Source organism: Scyliorhinus torazame, chromosome 10, assembly GCF_047496885.1.
Source record: "Scyliorhinus torazame isolate Kashiwa2021f chromosome 10, sScyTor2.1, whole genome shotgun sequence".
NCBI classification, from domain to species: Eukaryota; Metazoa; Chordata; class Chondrichthyes; order Carcharhiniformes; family Scyliorhinidae; genus Scyliorhinus; species Scyliorhinus torazame.
This window is the reverse complement of record NC_092716.1, coordinates 192,851,214-192,872,501: the sequence shown is the minus strand read 5'-3', so window position 1 is coordinate 192,872,501 and position 21,288 is coordinate 192,851,214. Positions and strand designations below refer to the sequence as shown.

Genomic DNA, 21,288 nt, shown 5'->3' with positions numbered 1-21,288 from the left:
AACACCCAACACGACATAGTACCAGGATTGGAACCCAGCAACTGTGAGACCTATACACCTATACATGGTGTCAGGTTGACACCATCAGCCCGCCGCAGCCGCTCCAAATCGCTGGAAACCTCGGCGTCAACTGGAAGCTGTTTAAACAGCGCTTCCAGTTCTTCCTAGAAGCCACAGAAAGGGAGAATGCATTGGACACCAGGAAAATCGCCCTCCTCCTCTCCACGGCAGGGCAACACGCCATTCATATCTACAACTCCTTGGTGTTCGCGGAAGGTGAGGTGAGGTCCAAAATTGACCTTAGTGTTGGGTTGGGTTACTGGGTTATGGGGATAGGGTGGAGCTGTTGACCCTGGGTAGGGTGCTCTTTCCAAGAGCCGGTGCAGACTCGATGGGCCGAATGGCCTCCTTCTGCACTGTAAATTCTATGATATTCTATGATACAAAACGGTCCTTCTCAAACTTGAGCAACACTTCAGCGTCGAGGTGAACGAGAGCTTCGAGAGGTATCTCTTCCAGCAGCGCCTGCAGGGTCAGGATGAGCCTTTTCAATCTTTCCTGACACACCTCCGTATCCTCGCACAGTCCTGCAGCTATGAGGCCACCTCCGATTCCATGATTCAGGACCAGATAGTTTTTGGGGTCACCTCGGGCACCCTACGCCAGCAGCTCCTCAAAATTAAGAGCCTCACCCTAGCCACCGCCATCGAAGCCTGTGTCCTCCACGAAAACGCGACCAGCCGGTACTCCCAATTCCAGGCGGCCGAATCAGCACAGCAGGGGTCCTACGAGGCCGAGCGGGTCCAGTCGATCGAGTTCCTCCCGGCCCACGGCCCGGATGAGGGTGGCCATTTCGCGCACTTTCCGCGGCCTCCCGCGCTTGTACGCGCCAAAAGAGACATTGACGCAGAGGCAGGGGACGCGCAGGCGCGCTCTACGCAGGACCGAACTGCGCATGCGCGGTGGTGCAACGAACGCCATGACGCCACGACGTGCGGCAGCTGTGGATCCGCACATTTAAAGTGGCAATGTCCAGCAAAGAACCAACAATGCCTCCGCTGTGGCAAGATGGGCCACTACGCTGCCTGCTGTCGAGCAGCTCAACCTGCCAACGCTCCCCAATTCCGCCAGCTTCGCAGGGACATGTGGGCCATTCAGCCTCCATACACCGAGTCATACCCTGACGATGTACAGACCGGTGACACCGACGACCGGGAAGCCCTCCGCGTTGCGGTCATTGACAGGAATCGGGTGTCCCCAAGGAGGACCCACCAGCCGATGCCAGTGAACAGCGTTAATCCGGGTGATGAATGGTGTGCCACCCTAACGGTCAACCGATGACCAATCACATTCCACCTAGACACTGGTGCCTCCGCCAACCTTATTGCATGGTCAGCCTTCTACGCCTTGAAGGTCAAACCACCGATTCGGCCATCCCGCTGTCAGATGGTCGATTACAACGGGAATGTTATCCCAGCCATGGGATCCTGCCAGCTCGAGGTTACACACAATGTATACACAGCCACACTGTCCTTTGAGATAGTTGGATCCTCGAAGGACTCCCTGCTAGGCGCACAGGCGTGCAAGGTTCTCCACCTCGTTCAGCGGTAACACACTCTGTCTCCAGAAGGCACGTCCGACTTCCCGGATGCAGACTTTAGGGCACAGCTCCACTCGCTCCTCGCCCACAACCAGGAGGCTTTCAAGGGAATGGGCACACTGCCCTACACTTACAGAATACTGTTCAAACCGGACACCAGCCCGGTCATTCACGCACCTCGTAGAGCCCCAGCACCACTCAAAGACCGCCTCAAGCAGCAGCTGCAGGATCTCCAGGACCAAGGAGTGCTTTCCCGGGCCACAGAGCCCACGCCATGGGTCAGCTCCATGGTGTGCGTAAAAAAGCCCTCTGCCGAACTCCGGATCTGCATCGACCCGAAAGACCTGAACAACAACATCATGAGGGAACACTACCCCATACCCAAACGGGAAGAGATCACGAGCGAAATGGCCCGGGCTAAAATTTTTACAAAGCTTGATGCCTCAAAGGGTTTTTGGCAGATTCAACTGGAAGAGTCCTGCAGGAAGCTGTGCACCTTCAACGCTCCCTTTGGCAGGTTCTGCTACAATAGAATGCCGTTTGGCATCATCTCGGCATCCGAGGTGTTTCACAGAATCATGGAACAGATGATGGAGGGCATCGAAGGGGTGTGTGTCTATGTTGACGACGTCATCATCTGGTCCACCACACCACAGGAGCACATCAGTCATCTCCAGCGCGTCTTTGCTCGGATACGAGAGCACGGCCTGCGCCTCAACCGAGCCAAGTGTTCTTTTGGCCAAACTGAGCTAAAGTTTCTGGGGGACCACATATCCCGGTCAGGTGTGCGTCCGTGTGCAGACAAAGTGACAGCTATTACAGCCATGCCGCAGCCGGCAGACAAGAAGGCAGTGCTACGCTTTCTCAGGATGGTCAACTTCCTGGGGAAGTTCATTCCCAACCTTGCCTCCCACACAACGGCTCTTCGCCACCTAGTGAAGAAGACTACGGAGTTCCAGTGGCTGCCCGCACAGCAGAAGGAATGGGAGGAGCTCAAGATTAAGCTCACCACAGCCCCGGTCTTGGCGTTCTTCGACACTTCTCGAGATACGAAGATCTCGACTGATGCCAGCCAGTCCGGCATTGGGGCGGTACTCCTGCAACGGGACGACACTGCATCATGGGCCCCAGTCACCTATGCCTTGCGGGCCATGACCCCCACAGAACAGCGCGATGCGCAGTTTGACAAGGAGTGCCTGGGATTGTTAACCGGCATAGATAAGTTCCACGACTACATGTATGGTCTCCCTCAGTTCACCGTGGAAACCGACCATCGCCCCCTGGTCAGCATCATACAAAAGGACCTGAATGAGATGACCCCCTCACCTCCTGCGCATTATGCTCAAGCTTCGGAGGTACGACTTCCAACTGGTCTACACCCCGGGAAAGGACCTCATCATTGCGGATGCCCTGTCTAGAGCAGTGAGCACATCGCCCGAATCGGGGAGGTCCGTATGTCAGGTCGAAGCGCTTGTGGCCTTCACATCGGCCAATCTGCCAGCTAATGATGCAAGTCTGGCCCGTATTCGCCGGGAGACTGCGGCTGACTCCCTTCTACAACGTGTGATGCGCCACATGACAGAAGGGTGGCTCAAAGGACAGTGCCCACAATTCTACAATGTCGGGGACGACTTGGCCGTCATTGACGGTGTCCTCCTAAAGCTGGACCGGATTGTGATTCCACACAGCATGCACAGGTTGGTTCTCGATCAATTACACAAAGGCCATCTCGAGGTTGAGAAGTGCAGGCGGAGGGCCCGAGAAGCTGTATACTGGCCGGGCATCAGCGACGACATTGCCAACATGGTGCAACCCTCTGAGACGCTTCAGCCCCATGAGTTGGTGACGTCCCCCTGGGCGAAGGTGGGTGTGGACCTTGTTCATGCGCTTGGCAGGGACTACGTCATCATAATTGATTATTTTTCAAATTATCCAGCGGTCGTACGCCTGCACGATTTGACGTCGTCAGCTGTCATCAGGGCATGCAAAGCAACCTTCGCTCGCCATGGTATTCCGCTTACCGTCATGTCGAACAATGGGCCCTATTTTGCGAGCCAAGAATGGTCTTCTTTTGCTGCTGCGTATGGCTTCACACACGTGACGTCCAGCCCTTTGCATCCCCAGTCAAATGGCAAGGCGGAAAAGGGCGTCCATATCGTCAAGCGGCTCCTCTGCAAGGCTGCTCGGCCCCACAGTCCACTGGCCTCTCACCAGCCCAGCTGTTGATGGGTCGCACCCTCAGGACCACTGTGCCGTCCATTCAAGTTCCTAAACCCGGCCATGCTCCAGTACTGCAGAGGATGCGACAGCAGCGTGCTCAGCAGAAGGTGGCAAATGACACTCGGGCAACTGATCTTCCTGCCTGGCGCCTGGAGACAACATCCGCATCCACCTACCAGAGGGTGGCTGGTCGACAACTGCTGAAGTTCTCCGCCGTGTGGCTCCCCACTCGTTCCTGGTTCACATGCCTGATAGCTCCATTTGCCGGCGTAATCGCCGGGCTCTTCGGCTGCTTCCGCGCTCGCTACGTGATCATGCACCGGTGCCACGCCCTCCTGTTGTCCCTGATGTCGACTTTGTGGAGCTTCCTGCCACTATGCCTATTCCTCTGTTGCCTGTGGCCAGGCCATTCCTCAGCCGGTTGATGCTGACCCACCCTTGAGGCGGTCAAACCAAATTCGTCGCCCACCTACTAGGCTGGATTTATGAGTCTGTTTGCACTTTGGACTCACTAAAGTGTTATGCCACAATGTTAATGTGTTTCTCTTTTTTGTCATTTCAGGAGTTTGTTTTTGATGTTTGCTGTTTGCACTTGTTTTGTTCATGGTACAACCTCGTTGCTATGTTGCACCTGACACCTTCCTATGTATATAGTTTAGCCTCATGTACATGTTGTAGATATTGCACACACATATTCAGCTGCACTCAGTACACAACAATATTTATTACCATATAGGCACATATTCTTGTAAAAAGGGGAGATGTCATGATATTCAGATAAACGTATCATGGTGCAAACACACATACACACTGATGGACAGATCAACGGACCAATCAACACACACGCAACATCACAACCAATCACCAGTGAGAGCACACGCACTATAAAACGGGGAACACCACAGTTCCCGCTCATTCCAGCAGGAGACAGCTCATGGCACAGAGCTCACAGCGTGCCACTCAGACATACACCATGTGCTGAGTGCCTCTCTAAGATAGTGTTAGGGCTAGGTCCACAGGTTAACGGGTAAATTACGAACCAGTCATAAGTTTACAGATGTTGTTATCAAGAGTAATAAAACAGAGTTGTACCATCTACAACCGTGTTGGTTCGTCTGTATAGTGGAACACCCAACACGACACACCAGACACTCCTCCCCCTTCCTTGCCATGCTTTCTGAAATTCTTTGTCTGTGAACTCACTACTATTAGACTGATCACATCCACATTACTATAACTAATATTTGAACTAACTATTTTATATCACATTCGTTTGTTCAATTCCTCATTACCACAGGGAGGTAAATAGCATTGAAATATTTAAGCAGAAGCTGGATAAATATGAGGCAGAAACAATTACAAGGATATGCCTGACAGGCTGAGATGTTGTAGGGTTGGAGGAGGCCCATGTGAAACATAAACAATGGTACGATCAGTTGGGCTGAATGACATATTTCTGTGCGGTAAATACAGTGTAATAATAGGAATTAACACAAAGGATAAAGCAAAACTGAACAAAAATACCTGTAAGATCATTACCATTTCCACTGTTCTTTGTTGTACAAAGATATTGGAGCAGACATGATTGATCAAACGGAAGCCAGGGTTGGCGAGTCTGGAGACCTTCAGTATGAACCAGTAAGCCTTAATCAACTTTAATTTTGCCCTTAATATTGATGCATGTTTGTGAGCTAACCCAAAACGTTTTTAAGAGAGTAGATGCAGCACCACAGCTCCTGTGGTTTTAATTATCTTTCAAGCTTTTATGAGAAAGCAATCCTAAAGGTTTGTTGCCATAGTGGCTTGTTGCACTGATCCACCGAGCCATTTAGCGAGTTTGCAAACATGGATCCCCATAACTCCTTCCCCATCTCATTGAATTATTAAGTGCACCTTATCCCAAAGACATGAAAACCAAAATAAAGGATGATGCCTTGCCTTACAGAACAGTCACACTCCTTGCAGCCAGTTATCATAGAATCTAACAGAACAGAAGGAGGCCATTCGTGCCTGTGCCTGTTCTTCATAAGGGCTATCCAATTAGTCTCACTTTTGCCGTGTTTCCCCCACTATAGAGTAAATCTTTCCCTTTCGTGTATTTATCCATTTGCTGTTGTCAATGCAGGATGGATGTGCAGACCTCAGGTGAGCAGACAATTGATCGTCACGGAGATGGCCTGCTCCAATAGCTGCCGATTTCTTGAGACCTGTGCCCAGGAGCATCATTACCCACTGAGAGCTGCAGCCCCAAATGTCCTTTTCAGATACCCACTCCATTCTCAGAGATGGATGTAGAGATTCTGAAGAATGAATATTAGTAAAATTTCACTAAAAATAGTCTAGTAATTGTCACAGATCAAAGATCAGACATTTCTCTATGCTGAAGTTCTCATTTGAAGCCAGAAGTAGAAGTGACTTGAGCTGTGTGGGCTCTAAATTCTAGAATTCCCTCCATAAATATTGTCACTTCTCTCTCTTCCTTTAAGTCACCCAACTGAAGTGACCAAATCTAATTTTACCACAGAATGCAATTATGACCTCCGATTATTTTTTTTTAATATTCAGACCTACTTTGAACTCTTATCAAAAGAGAAAGCCTGGCAGAGGTGAGTTTCTAATGTGATTTTCTTACCGTTGATCATTTGGCGTTCAGGTGACTTTTCCCATTAGAATAGAAACTTATTTCCTTTGTAAAACTAAATGGAAAATTCACATTTACCTGCAGAATGATGCAAAATATTCGCCAACAACTGAACAAGGAGCATAATATGTTGGAATCCCTCATAAAGTCATCGTTTAATGGAACTGCAGCAACAAAGAGTCCAAGGTAGTGATTTCACTTAGAGTATATCTGTTCAAAGTGGCCATCTCACATTTGCATTAATGCCAGGAGATCATGAGTTCAAGTCCCACTCCAGACTTGAGCACACAATCAAGGCTGATAGTCCAGTGCAGTACTGAGGGAATGCTGCCCTGCTGGATGTGCTTTCTTTAAGCCCGTTGTCCCTTACGGATGGATGTCTCTATTAATGATGGAGCCCACAAACCTTAATATACTCCATACTATGCTTAATCTCCAATAATACACTTTCTCCATCCCCATTACATTTCCTATGTTTAATTATTGTAGAATCCACTAAAGTAGCATGCTTGAACCAGCAGGTGGAAAACAGTAACAAGGTTTATTTGATATACAATGGTCTGGATTCTCCGATTCTGAGGCTATGTCCCCAGGCTGGCGTGGGGACATAGTGGCGATTTACGACCGAACATTTGGCGTAAAACGGTAACCGATCCTGCGTTTGGCTGGGGGCACGCGGCTCTAGCTGCTGATACGGCCCGGAGAATTGCTGGGTCCGTGGCCGTGCATGTGCACGGCGGCCTGCAGTGGCCGCGCCGTGCAGCATGGTGCCGGCTGCTCGCGGACCAGGCCTGCAAAATAGTGCCCCCCCTTTGGCCGGTTCACATGCCCCAGACCACTCCCCAACAGTGCCTCCAGCACCTGACAAATTCTCCCCTGGCCGCAGATTGGTCCTCCCCCGACTGTGGCAGCGGTGGACTGAGTCCACAGCCACCACGCCGAGTTCCCGACGGATGATAGCACTCCCTACCAACGCCATCAGAAACTCGGCCGGTCGGAGGCGGAACATTGGGGTGTGGGCCTCAGGCAACGTCCTGAGGCCGTCGGTACGACGCACGGCGTACTCCTAGAGTACGACAATTTGAAGGGGGTGGAGCATCGCAAAAGCGGGGCCGCCCCCAATTTGACCGGAAACAGGTATTCTCCAGCCGATCGCCGAACGTGATTTTGGCGTCGGCAAGCGGAGAATCCCGCCCAATAAGTGTCCACTCCCCAAAGGGTCTCCCTCTCTAACCTGCACCCAGGCGGGGTTTACACACAAGTGAGGGTTTCCCTAGTTAAGGGGAAGCACCACCTTCCTTACCGCCAAAGTTCATATTCCGTGGCGGTCACAGGGAATCGTATTGTCGTTATACTGTGACCTCTGGGGGGGGTTATAACACTTACCAAATACAATCTTCAAATAACGTTTGGGACCTCGATGCAGAAAGGCTGTAAAGCAGTAGCTCAGATCCTGACATTTGTCAGTGAAGCCCAGATCCCTTGAAAGAATTGAAGAAAAAACAGAGCCATCCCTCTTCCCCAAGACACCCTCACCCCAGGCTCAAATTCCGAGGTTTCCTGGAGTTTGTTTCAAGTTGGTGCAGCTATTTGGCTTCAAGTCAACGTCAGGAGATCCAGTGTACCTAGATTTACACAGAACTGAAGCACAGAAACAGGCCATTCAGCCTAACTGGTCTGTCTTCCCATTCCGCTCAATCTCACTGCGCCTATCCTTATGTTCCTTGCTCTCTCGTGTATTTAGCTATCTTGCCTATAAATGCATTAAAGTTGTAATGAATTAGTCTGACACTTCAGTGTTTAAATTGCACCTGAAGTGTTGGAGTCTGTAGACTTTAAACCCTTTCAGGCATGGAAAAGTTAACGTGCAAATGACCTGTGAAAGTGGTTTTGTCATTTTTCTTTCAGAGTTGTTGACTCCACATATCCTCTGAACGCCTGCAGGATTCATGGTTCAATGAAACTCAACAAAGTTGCAGGGAATTTCCATATTCTGGCTGGGAAGTTAGTATGATCCTGCTCTTTATTTGCACAGCTTGTTGTGGTGGTGGTGGTGGGGCACGTGGCCGTCAGAATGTGCAAATCAGCTTCAGGACCCCATGAAGTAAAGCAGTCATTAATCAATTAGTGCCTGTTACAGGCATTCCTTACTCAGATTGTATTATATAGAATTACAGAGAATTTACAGCACAGAACAGGACATTTCGTCCAACTAGTCGATGCTAGTGTTTATGCTCTATACAATTTTCCCCTGCCCCTCACTACTTCATTTCAACCTATCCACATATCCTTCTATCCCTTTCTCCCTCGTGCGTACATCTAGCTTCCCTTTAAATACATCTATGCCTTTTGCCTCAAATATTCCTTAGCTTGTTCCACATTCTCATCACTCTCTGGATAAAGAAATTTATCCTGAATTCCCTGCTGGATTGATTAGTAACTACCCTATATTGACGGCCCCTATCTCTGGTCTTCCCCACAAGTGGACATATCTTCTCCATGGCCACACTATCAAACTCATTTAGAATTTTAAAGAGCTCGCTCAGGTCTCCCCTCAGCCTTCACTATTTTGGAGAAAAGAGACCCAGTCTGCTCAATCTTTCCTAATCTCTCATTTCTGGTGTCATCCTTGGGAAATGTTTTTGCAGTTTTTAAAGATCCTTCAAAATAGGGAAGCTTAGGCCATCTCACCATGAGTATCCATCCTGCTTGCATCCTGGTACAGGATGTTACCAGTTCACATTTGTAATTCAGGTTCAGTTTGTGGAGTACCTTGCATCCTCCCAACATGTCTGCGGTATAACATACATACACCCATAATATAGGAGGAAAAACCATCAGAGTCCTCAGTGTTCATCCTGCTCAATACAATTATGGTCACAGAAGGAGGCTATTCAAGACGATTCCAGTTTTCTGTACAGCAATCCACACAGTCCCATTCCCCATTCCATCCCCATAGTTTAATATCTTCAAGTGCCCATCCAATTTTGTTTTGAAATCATTGATCATCTCCTCTTTGACCACTCGTGTGGGCATGAATTCCAGATCATTATCACATGCTGCTTAAAAATGCTCTTCCTCGATTCCCCCTGTATCTCTTATCCAAAACCTCACATCTGTATCCTGTAATCCTTGTCCGATCAGGGCTTTTCAGTACTCATCATGTCCAATTGATGATATGAACTCATGCAGCAATTTCCTCAACCTCATACAGCAATCTTCACAGCCTCATCCAACAAATTTCCCAACCCTCATGCACTGCCCAGGAATATTGTTGGGGTTTTGAGGGGGGGGAAGGGAGCTGGCATCAGTAACTGAGGTGAGGAATGATAAGGATACTCTGGTGTCGGGGGTGCCTTTCTGAGTCTCCCGGTTCCAGATATAAATAAAACTTACTGGTTGTCAAAGAATGGTGAAGAGTGAAGGCCCTTCTTTCAGGATGAAGTAAAGGACATCCGCAAAATGGCCTGAATAGATTGAGAAATAACTGAGTGTGGTTTTCTTTGTGTTGCTAAATTCAGGATGGTTGGTGTAGTGTTCACAAAGACCACAAATAGCTTTAACTTGAACAAAGCTATAAATTTATTCACACTACTTAATTGGATTCAACACTTACTCCTGTATATTTCACAGTTGATAATTAATATATAATCTACTGTCATCTACTACTAATGTCTACACTATTATAAACTATGATCTGCTTTCACTTACACTATCTTTCCTTCAGTCTGTACTCTAGCTAACTCCTTCACTTCTCTCCATCCAAGGCTTAGTATCAATGTCTTATATACTTGTAACTCTAGATCCCTCTAGTGGCTGATCTAGACATTTCATTAACCCTTGCAGTTCTTACATTTATGATAATGTCACACTGAGGTTTACACTCAACCCTAAATTGTGAAATGTGCATTCCTCTTGTTTTTCAGACCATATGACCTCCCATTTGGCCATGCTCATGTACTTGCCACGAACGATCCTCAAGGTACCTTTATCTACACAATTTGCAACTTGTTTTAATGATATTCTGTGTTTACTTTTACCTGTTGCGCCCAAAGTGCACTGAAATCCCAATATAGTGACCATACACCTTATAAAAAAATATTGTGTTTTACTTCCTAACTACTTTATATAAGCCATGCACTTTCACCTCTAACTCAGAAAGTCACAGGTTTAAGCCATATAACCAGGATCCGAGTACATAATCATAGATTATCATAGAATTTACAGTGCAGAAGGAGGCCATTCGGCCCATCGGGTCTGCACCGGCTCTTGGAAAGAGCACCCTACCCAAGGTCAACACCGCCACCCTATCCCCATAACCCAGTAACCCCATAACCCAGTAACCCCATAACCCAGTAACCCACCCAACACTAAGGGTAAATAATCTAGGCTAAAACACTAGCCCAGTGCTGAAAGAGTCACACACTGTCAAAGGGGTCATCCGATCTGTATGTAAAAACCCTCTTGGCACTATACAGAGAAGGGCTGAGGAGTTTCCTGGTGACCTGGCCAACATTCCCCCTCAACTAACATCACCAAAAATAAACAGATCGACTTGGTACTTAGCTCGTTGTTAGATCTGGAATCTCGCTGTGTGCAAAACTGCTTCCGCGTTCATCAACATCACGCATTTTTAAAGTGGAGGTCGCAAGTCATGGGTGGGTCGCAGGTGGGTGTCGGGAGGGTTGCGGAGTCATCCGTCGCGGCGTTCCCGATCACGGGAATTCACTCGCAACAGCCGCAGCAGCTGGCTTTTAACAATGCCGGTTGCGAGCAACTTTACAAATGTGCCGCGACCAGCTAAAAAGAACGGGCGCACTGCGCATGCGTGCCCGCTTATCAGTCTGCATGCGGCCCGGGAGTGTTTGGACCTGAACCTGGGGTCAAAGTGTGATCGCGGCATGCCGGCGGCTGACTGCGTGGTGATCACCGATGGTGAACAAGGCTGTGACCTCAATCTGTTTTGCATCCCTAAACATTACTCAAATGATCTGGAGAAAGTATATATTCCTCATGGTTTAATCATGGACAGAACTGAAAGTTTGGCAAGGGATATAATGAAATCCATGGGAAATCATCACATCGTTAGGGGGCAGCACGGTAGCATTGTGGATAGCACAATTGCTTCACAGCTCCAGGGTCCCAGGTTCGATTCCGGCTTGGGTCACTGTCTGTGCGGAGTCTGCACATCCTCCCCGTGTGTGCGTGGGTTTCCTCCGGGTGCTCCGGTTTCCTCCCACAGTCCAAAGATGTGCAGGTTAGGTGGATTGGCCATGATAAATTGCCCTTAGTGTCCACAATTGCCCTTAGTGTTGGGTGGGGTTACTGGGTTATGGGGATAGGGTGGAGGTGTTGACCTTGGGTAGGGTGCTCTTTCCAAGAGCCGGTGCAGACCTGATGGGCCGAATGGCCTCCTTCTGCATTGTAAATTCTATGATCTATGATCGTCGCCCTCTGTGTACTGAAGGGTGGCTATACGTTTTTTGCTGACCTTTTGGACTAAATCGAAGCAGTGACCAGTCAATCCCTATGACGGTGGACTTCATCCGCTTGAAGAGTTACTGTAACAATCACTCAACAGGGGAGCTACTCAGAGTTTACGAACTGAGGTACGAAATCCATGCTTTCCTGCTCCAGAAATTGCCCTTTCTGGCTGATTCATTTCCTGATGAAACTTGGATGCAAACTATGTCTTACCTTGCAGGCATCTTTTCAATTCTAAATTAACTGAACCTCAAATTGCAACGGAAGGATGGTGATTGCTTTCGGCACTGTGAAGAAATCACAGCTTTCCAAAAATCATTGAAAGTTTGGCAGTTGCAAGTGCAAAGCCAAAATTACTACATGTTCCCCACACTGCAACGACACATCAAAGCAAACAGTAAGGAAACTGTAAATGGACTGGCAAGCCTGACTCCAAATGAAGCTGACTGAACTTCTGCGCCTCAGTTTTGACAGCACATTAAAAACACGGCACAAGTCAGTGAGGCTGTCAGCATTCTGGAGCAGCGTCTCCGAGGAGTATCCGGAGCTGAGTAAAACAAACATTTTGTTGCTTTTGTCCTTCACAACGTCCTACATGTGCGAGGTTGGATTTTCCGTCCTCACAAAGATGAAGATGGCACAAAGAAACCAGCTGAATCCGGCACCCAATATGTGCATAGCCCTCTCCTCCTGTGAACCTGATTGGAGTGCGATCGTGAGGACCAAGCAGGCTCACCTCTCGCATTAAAGGTAAAAGAATATGGTGGGGCGCGAATGTCAGCCGGCGTAGGTCGCGAAGGTTGGCCGGTTGGTAAAAATGGGTCTGCAGAAAAAAAAGTTTGAAAAACAATGATCTACATGACACCAGTGATTTATTGTGTGCCAGGGGCTTTGAGCTGGTTATGATACTAGATAAGGTGCTACATAAAGGCAGATTCATTATTTTACTAGTGCCCATCTTTCACAACATCAAACAACAACATATTCAGAATGTTCCTGTAAGCTGGTTCTCTTCAGTGTTGGTGACCTTTCTACTGAAGAAATGTTGGCTGATATTTGGCCCTTATCAATCAGTACAGTAAAGACTCTGGTACAGAAAGTCATCTAAGATATTAACCAAAGATTTCAAAAATTAATTTCAGGTTGCACATTGCACTGAGTTACACTGAGGCTGATATGAAGCAAAACAAACAACGTTGTGCATTGTTACACTCACATCTGAGACAGTGAGGGTATCAACATGATGAAAATGTCCATGTGATGCTAGGACCAAATATACAAGAGTTAACTGCACTCAATTCGGCTGATTGTGAACTACAGAATGCATGAAACAAAAGTTGTCAAGAACAAATGTTGCTTACTGCAAATAAGTGCCAATCCCATGACCTCCACCGCCTAGAAGGACAAGAATAGCAGCAGATGAAAGCAAATTTCTACGGATGCTGGAATCTTTGCGCTTTTACAAAGAGTCATCTAGACTCGAAACGTTAGCTCCTTTTTCTCTCCACAGATGCTGTCAGACCTGCTGAGATCGTCAAGGATAGCGGATGCATGGGAACACCACTAGCTGCAAGTTCCCCGCCAAGCCACACACCATCCTGACTTGGAACTATATTGCTGTTCCTACACTGTTGTTGGGTCAAAATCCTTCCTAACAGCACTGTGGGTGCACTTATACGACATAGACTGCAGTGGTTCAAGAAGGCACACAATCACTTTCTCTTTTTTAAAATAAATTTAGAGTACCCAATTCATTTTTTCCAATTAAGGGGTAATTTAGCGTGGCCAATCCACCTAGCCTGCACATTTTTGGGTTGTGGGGGCGAAACCCACGCAAACAAGGGGAGAATGTGCAAACTCCACACGGACAGTGACCCAGAGCCGGGATCGAACCTGGGACCTCGGCGCCGTGAGGCAGTAGTGCTAACCACTGCACCACCGTGCTGCCCTACAATCACTTTCTCAAGGGAAATTCGGAATGGACAATAAATTCTAAGATTGAGAAATAGTGTAGGATGAAGTTGAAATCGATGATCAATCAGTGTGTTTAACCAATGCAAATGAACAAAACAAACAAAATGTTAAATGGTATAGTCAGAGCCAGAAACGTTAAAGACACTAAATCATTGTCAAACTGTTCAGCATTTTGTCAGATCATCCCTTGACCACTGTGTTCAGTTCTGGTCACGAAGACACAGGGAGACATTAATGCATTGGATGTAATGAGGAACAAACCCCCCATTATCAGAGGATAGAGCTGTGAGCAAGGAATGGACAACCTGGGACTTTTTAACGTTGAAGGGAATTAATTGAGAGGAAACCTGTCAGACGTACATAACAAAGAAAATAGCGTGAGGAATGAAGATCAAGAGCTACACAATGATGATGAGAAAACGGGACAGGGGTTCAAACTATTGAAAAAGATGTTTAGAACCAGTTTCAAGGCCTTTGAGATGGTGCAGAGGAGATTTACAGGAATGGTACCAGGAATGAAGGATTTCAGAATTGTGGAGAGATTGAAGAAACTGGATTGTTCTTCGTAGAGCAGAGAATGTTAAAGGAGGTTTAATAAAGTGTTCAGAATTATGAAGCATTTTATCAGAGTAGATAGGAAAAAATTGTTTCCACTGACAGAAGGATGCAGATTTAAGGTAATTGGTAAAAGATCGACAGGACAATGAGGAGAAATGTTTTTACACAGAGGGTTGTTATAATCTGGAATGTATTGTCTGAAAGAGCTGTGAAAGCGGGTTCGATGGTGACTTTCAATAGGAAAATGGATACATACTTGAACAAATAAAGAGCAGATAAAGAATTAATTGGAACACTCTTCCAAATAGCTGGCACAGACAGATGGCTGAATGGTTTTCTCAATAGTTTGCAATCAAGAAGATCATCACACTAAGTAATGGGATTGACGCCTGGGCGTGAGATATACATCCCTGAGAAATTTAAGAAAGTGTTGGATGGTGGCTGGAGGAGCTGACCATGTGTTCTTTTCTCCTCCATGTGCTTTCTATTGTGTAAATAACAAATTATCATCGTATTGGAATTGTGACAATTATATCACAGATAATGCCCTAGCTCAAACAAGGGTGTTATTGATTGATTGATTTATTGTCACATGAACCAAAGTACAGTGAAAAGCATTTTCAACATACACAGTAGAATAAGAATAAGAAAAAGAATAATCGACAAAGTACATCGACAAATAGTTATTGGTTATAGGTTAACTGTTGGTTCCCTGTTAACAGTGAATCCATAAGCATTCATTGCTTTTAGGGTAAAAATCAGACAGCAAGTCCTCATGTCTGCCCATGCTCATTCAAACACAGAAGTGCAGTAATTGCTATCAGAGAAGGGCAAAGGCAGCAGGAGCACTGTCCAATCCTCCACAGGACTTAATCAATGTAATTGTCTCAAATACTTACCCCCTATATCCCCACTAACAATGCCCGTTCAAGGGCTGATGCATTCTGGAGTAAGCTAATATTCATAATGGAGGGTCGTACCCAGTGCTACCCCAGAAGGTGAGCTAAGAACCCCCTCAGACATCTCCGAGCAAGGAGTACATGGGAATGCCCTGGAATTTCAACTTTGGATGGTTCAAACTCTATTAGCAGAATAGTTACCCAGGAAAAGTTAGAAAGATTAAAACTGCTTCTAATTTCTGTGTACCTATACCACTACCCCCGACCACTGACTGACTCGCCCAGCCCCGACCCAAAACATCCCCCAGCTGTCCTACCACTCCCAATTAACCTGCCTCCCCAACTACCACCCTGACCACCCAACTACCCGATGAGTCCCCAGTTACTTCCCACTCCTACCCACAAGTACCCCTGACCCCCCCCCCTTCCACCTAACGTCCCCTTTCCATGATCCTCCCCCACCTCCAACACCCCCCCGAAACTCCCACTCACCTACCCAACCATGTAACACACACACCACCCCTCGACCCACCCCCCATCCTGACCAACCCCTCTGACCTACCCTAGTCCCTCACCCACTTACTCTCCATGATTGCCTTCTTTCCTGTCAGAATGGCTTTGGGACATTTAAAGTTACCGGAATACGGCAGTTTGTGCCATACAAAGGGATATGTGGCTTAATTTCCCATGAAGATCCTGTACTGCACTGAGGGAAACCAGGAGCAGCTGCACTCCACATTTCCCAGTAAACCCTTGTCAGAAGTCAGGGTGATAAATGTGCAGCTCCAGACTAAGGTAAGTGAAAAAGAGCAGAGTGGCAATCTGATGGTGTTGCCAATCCATGGTAGATTCAACCTTTTAGTTCTCTCTCCTCAGTCACTGTCATGCTTCCCTTCAAATCTGGCATTATTGCCCCATTCTTCAATGGCCCTCACGATCTTTGCAAAACTACCTCCCATTCTCCAACCTATAGTTCCTTTCCAAAGTTCTTGACCATGCTGCCACCTCCCAAATCTGTACCCACCTTCCTTGGATTTTCCACTCAGACTATAGTATGGCTGTTATCAAAGTCACATATTACATCATATCTGACTATGATATCCTTCTTGACCTGTCTGACATGGTCCATCCACCTCTTTCTTGCTGGTCCACTTGGGTGGAACTACTCTCACCTGGTTCCATTCTTATCCATCTAACCATACCTGGAGAATCACTTACAATGTTATCTCTTCCACTGCTGCACAGTTCCCTCTGGTGGCCTGAGGGATCCATTCCCTCCTATCTCTCATCTACAAGCTGTCCTTTGGCAATATCATCTGAAAACACAACACCAGATTCCACTTATATGCTGACAACTCCCAGCTCTACCTCAGCATCACCTCTCTCAACTGCTCCACTGTCTCTGAATTATCAGACTGCTTGTTCAACATCCAATACTGGATCAGTTGAAATTTCCTCCAGTTAAATATTGGGGAGACTAAAGCCGGGAATCTCCGATTTAGCAGCTAAGTGCCAATGCCGGCACTGGGAACTATGGGGTTTCACAACGCCAAAATTGGCACCGAACCCTCACCAATCCTGGGACCGGTGATGGGCTAGCAACGGCGCTGGGTAAAACTTCTCGCTCCCGTGCCAAAAACAGCCAGAGAATGGCCGGGTCCGTGGCTGCACAAGAACACGGCGATGACTTGCAGCGGTCGCGCCGTACAACATGGCACCGGCCGTGCACGGACCCAACCTGCCAAATACTGGCCCCCTGCCCGACACCCACCAGGCCCCCAGCCTTCGCGGAAGCCCCCCCCCCCCAGCCAGCAGCATGGCTTCCGGCCGACTGTGGCGGCGATGGACACAGTCCGTGGCCGTCACGCCGGATTCCTGGCCGTTGAGACCACACGTCCCCCGTGCGGTCAGGAACTCAGCCCATTGGGGGCGGAGCATCAGGGTGGGGCCTTCCAATGACACGTCAATAGCGTTCCAACGGTGTGTGGCGCATGAAGCGATGACGCCATTTCGGAGAATAGAAAACCAGCGTCGAACCGGCACTGCCTGTGATTAGGCGTCGGAAGGGATTCTCCGCCCGATCGCCGATTACGATATCGGCGTATGGCAAGGGAGAATCCCGCACATTGGGTGCGATTTTCCGACCCCCCCGCCGTGTCCCGAATTTTCCGCTACCACAGAATCGGCGGGGGCGAGAATCGCGCTGCGCCGGTCGGCAGGCTCCCCCCGGCGATTCTCCGGCCCGCGATGGGCCGTAGTCCCGCCGCTGTCAACCCTCGCCAGCCGGCATGGATTGAACCACCTACCTTACCGGCGGGAGCAAACGCCACGGGCAGGCTCCGGGTTCCTGGGGGGGGCACGGGGCGATCTGGCCCCGGAGGGGTGACCCCACGGTGGCCTGGTCCGCGATCGGGGCCCACCGATCGGCGGGCGGGCCTGTGCCGTGGGGGCACTCTTTTTCTTCCGCCTTCGCCATGGTCTTCACTATGGCGGAGGCGGAAGTGACCCCCTCCACTGCGCATGTGCGGGGATGCCGTGAGCAGCCGCTGACGCTCCCGCGCATGCATCGCCCGGCGAAGTCCTTTCGGCGCCGGCTGGCGTGGCGCCAAAGGCCTTTCCCGCCAGCCTGCGGGGCGGAAATCACTCCGGCACGGGCCTAGCCCCTCAAGGTGAGGGCTTGGCCCCTAAAGGTGCGAAGAATTCCGCACCTTTGGGGCGGCCCGACGCCGGAGTGGTTCCCGCCACTCCATTAAGCCGGATTCCCCCGCCCCGCCGGGTAGTGGAGAATCCCGGCCATTGTCTTTGGTCACAATCACTAACACCATTCCCACCAGACCAACTCCATTCTTCTCCCTGGCAACAGTCTGACAGTAAAGCAGACTGGTGCAACCTTGATGGCATATTTGACCCCAAAATAAGCGTCCAACCGTATATCAGAACCATCATCAAGACCTATTTCCACCTATAAAATTTCACCTGACTTAGCTCATCTGCTGTTGAAACCCTCATCTCTGTCTTTGTTACCTCTAGACTTCACTATTCCAATGAACTCCAAGCTAGCTTCCCACCCTTGATCTCTGTACACCTAAGCTGATTCAAACCTCTGCTGCCTGTGTCCTAACTCTTACCTAGTCCCATTTAACTATGACTCTGAAAATCACTGATCTATATTGACTCCCTGTTGAGCAACTCCTTAATTTAAAACTCTTCATCCTTGTTGTCAAATCCATCCAAACCTCTCTCTATCTCTGTAATCTCCTCCAGCCCCACAACCCTCTGTGATCACTGGACTCATCTAAGTCTTGCTCTTAATAATCCTGAGTGTTGTAAGTAAATTGTTGATGGCATGAAAAGTGATAATTCTTGTCAAACAATCTCTCTGGTCCTGAAAATGTCATTTTACAGGCAGGGAGCTTCATTCCTTCAAAAAGTAATTAGGATGGAGATTTTAAAAACAAGAAAACTATTGTAATTTTTGTTTAACTTTTTCTGTCTCTTTTATCTTTCTCTCAATCAGATATGTCTTCCCAATCTTATTTTTAAAATTTAGTGTACACAATTCATTTTTTCCAATTAAGGGGCAATTTAGCACGGCCAATCTACCTACCCTGAACATCTTTTTGGGTTGTGGGGGCGAAACCCACGCAAACACGGGGAGAATGTGCAAACTCCACATGGACAGTGACCCAGAGCCGGGATCGAACCTGGGACCTCGGCACCGTGAGGCAACAATGCTAACCATTGCACCACCGTGCTGCCCTATGTCTTCCCTTGTCCTTCATTGCTAGAGGGATGGAGTTTAAGACTAGGGAGGTTATGCTGCAATTGTATACGGTGTTAGTGAGGCAACACCTGGAGTATTGTGTTCAGTTTTGGTCTCCTTACTTGAGAAAGGACGTATTGGCACTGGAGGGTGTGCAGAGGAGATTCACTAGGTTAATCCCAGAGCTGAAGGGGTTGGATTACGAGGAGAGATTGAGTAGACTGGGACTGTACTTGTTGGAATTTAGAAGGGTGGGGGGGGGATCTTATAGAAACATATAAAATTATGAAGGGAATTGATAGGATAGATGCGGGCAGGTTGTTTCCACTGGCGAGTGAAAGCAGAACTAGGGGGCATAGCCTCAAAATAAGGGGAAGTAGATTTAGGACTGAGTTAAGGAGGAACTTCTTCACCCAAAGGGTTGTGAATCTATGGAATTCCTTGCCCAGTGAAGCAGTAGAGGCTCCTTCATTAAATGTTTTCAAGATAAAGATAGATAGTTTTTTGAAGAATAAAGGGATTAAGGGTTATGGTGTTCGGGCCGGAAAGTGGAGCTGAGTCCACAAAAGATCAGCCATGATCTCATTGAATGGCGGAGCAGGCTCGAGGGGCCAGATGGCCTACTGCTGCTCCTAGTTCTTATGTTCTTATGTTCTCAATCTTTACTGCACTTTCTGTGCGTGACTTTAATCTAATTTATAATTTCTGCTTTACACTTACTAATTAGTATCCTGTGTGGTTCACTGTGGATTCTTCAATCTGATTGGTTGAAGAGCATTTCTACTTCTTACCTTGCTCACTGTCAGGTGGATGTACCTTTATGAAATGGGTGTTTATCAAATAGTTGCAGTGATGTCAGTGTGTGGGCGGAGCTGGGCTGCATGTCTTTCACTTTCATTTTTGAGCTGGCATCTGCAGTTTGTTTTTGGTTTCATTTTCAGAGGTGGAGAGCTGCATTCAAAGCAAGCAGTTGTATAATGATCTCTCTCTCTCTACAAGCTAAAGACTGTCTCCAGACCATTGATGATTTCAATGTAATACCTGTTTCTGTAGAGCATTTAAACCTGTTGTCTTTACTTTAAAAAGGATTAAACTTATGGATGTTGTTTGGGAAGTTATTAAGGGTTATCTATAGAATATTGTATTTGGGAAAGTATCAGTGTTTGTAGTTGATAAGATGTTTGCTGTGTGTTTATAAAATGTTAACTGGATTCATAGAGTAAACATTGTTTTGTGTTAAACATACTTTAGCTCTCTGTTGCATTACACTTATAACGTGGGCTCTTGTGCTCCCCATAACCAAAATCTATTTAAAGTTGTGGATCAGGTGAACTCCATGATATACTTTGGGGTTCTCTAAACCCTGGCCCATAATATCACACATGCCTGTACATGACACGATGTAGGATTAGGCATCAAATTTGAATTTGTCTCAATTCAGAAGCCGGCAAAAGCTTTGTGGGCGGCTGTCAGTGAGGTAAAATGGCCAGTGCCATTGATCACAAGATCCTCATCATTGACTTGACATTAGTAGCCACATTACAACAATGAGAGCTGGCAGCAAGTTATACTGCTGGCTGCGAATAACTGCACTCTGAGCTTGGTGGTTAAAAGCTGAGATGCACAGAGTTCAATTCCCCAGCATCCGAATGTCAGAGAAACTTGCAATTTTATAAAAGAGACAATTAATGTTTGTTTTTCCCATTGCAGTTATGTTGCAATCCTTTTCACAGTAATTTCATTGCAGTGTTAATGTAAGCGTACTTGTGACAATAAAGATTATTATTATTCTAATTATTATTATTAAAGAGTAGCCAAATGGTGCCCAAAGTATCCTGTAGGTCAGTAGTTCCCAACCTTTTGCTTCATGCAGACCATTGTTCGTCATCAAAAGCTTTTTTAGAACGCAACGTATGCAGGCAGTTTTATTATTTTTTAAATAAATTTAGAGTACCCCATTTATTTTTCCAATTAAGGGGCAATTTAGCATGGCCAATTCACCTACCCTGCATCTTTTAGGTTGTGGGGGTGAAACCCACGCAGACACGGGGAGAATGTGCAAACTCCACACGGACAGTGACCCGGGGCCGGGATCGAACCCGGGTCCTCAGAGCCGTGAGACAGCAGTGCTAACCACTGCGCCGCTGTG

At 47.6% G+C, this 21,288-nt stretch overlaps 1 protein-coding gene and 1 long non-coding RNA gene across 4 annotated transcripts in view; both read left to right on the top strand.

The window, feature by feature from the left end:
• Positions 1 to 21,288, top strand: part of LOC140384470 (endoplasmic reticulum-Golgi intermediate compartment protein 2-like) — a 181,832-nt gene that overhangs the window by 43,742 nt on the left and 116,802 nt on the right. For all 3 annotated transcript variants that reach the window (XM_072466201.1, XM_072466203.1, XM_072466202.1), the window contains exons 4-8: positions 5,388 to 5,458; positions 6,386 to 6,426; positions 6,546 to 6,647; positions 8,370 to 8,465; positions 10,388 to 10,443. In XM_072466201.1, coding sequence (XP_072322302.1) covers positions 5,388 to 5,458; positions 6,386 to 6,426; positions 6,546 to 6,647; positions 8,370 to 8,465; positions 10,388 to 10,443 — 366 coding nt within the window. The remainder of the gene's footprint in view (positions 1 to 5,387; positions 5,459 to 6,385; positions 6,427 to 6,545; positions 6,648 to 8,369; positions 8,466 to 10,387; positions 10,444 to 21,288) is intronic.
• LOC140384471 (uncharacterized) lies at positions 16,079 to 20,933 on the top strand. Its single transcript, XR_011933062.1, has 2 exons — positions 16,079 to 16,171; positions 20,081 to 20,933. It is a non-coding gene; the product is annotated as an uncharacterized lncRNA (long non-coding RNA).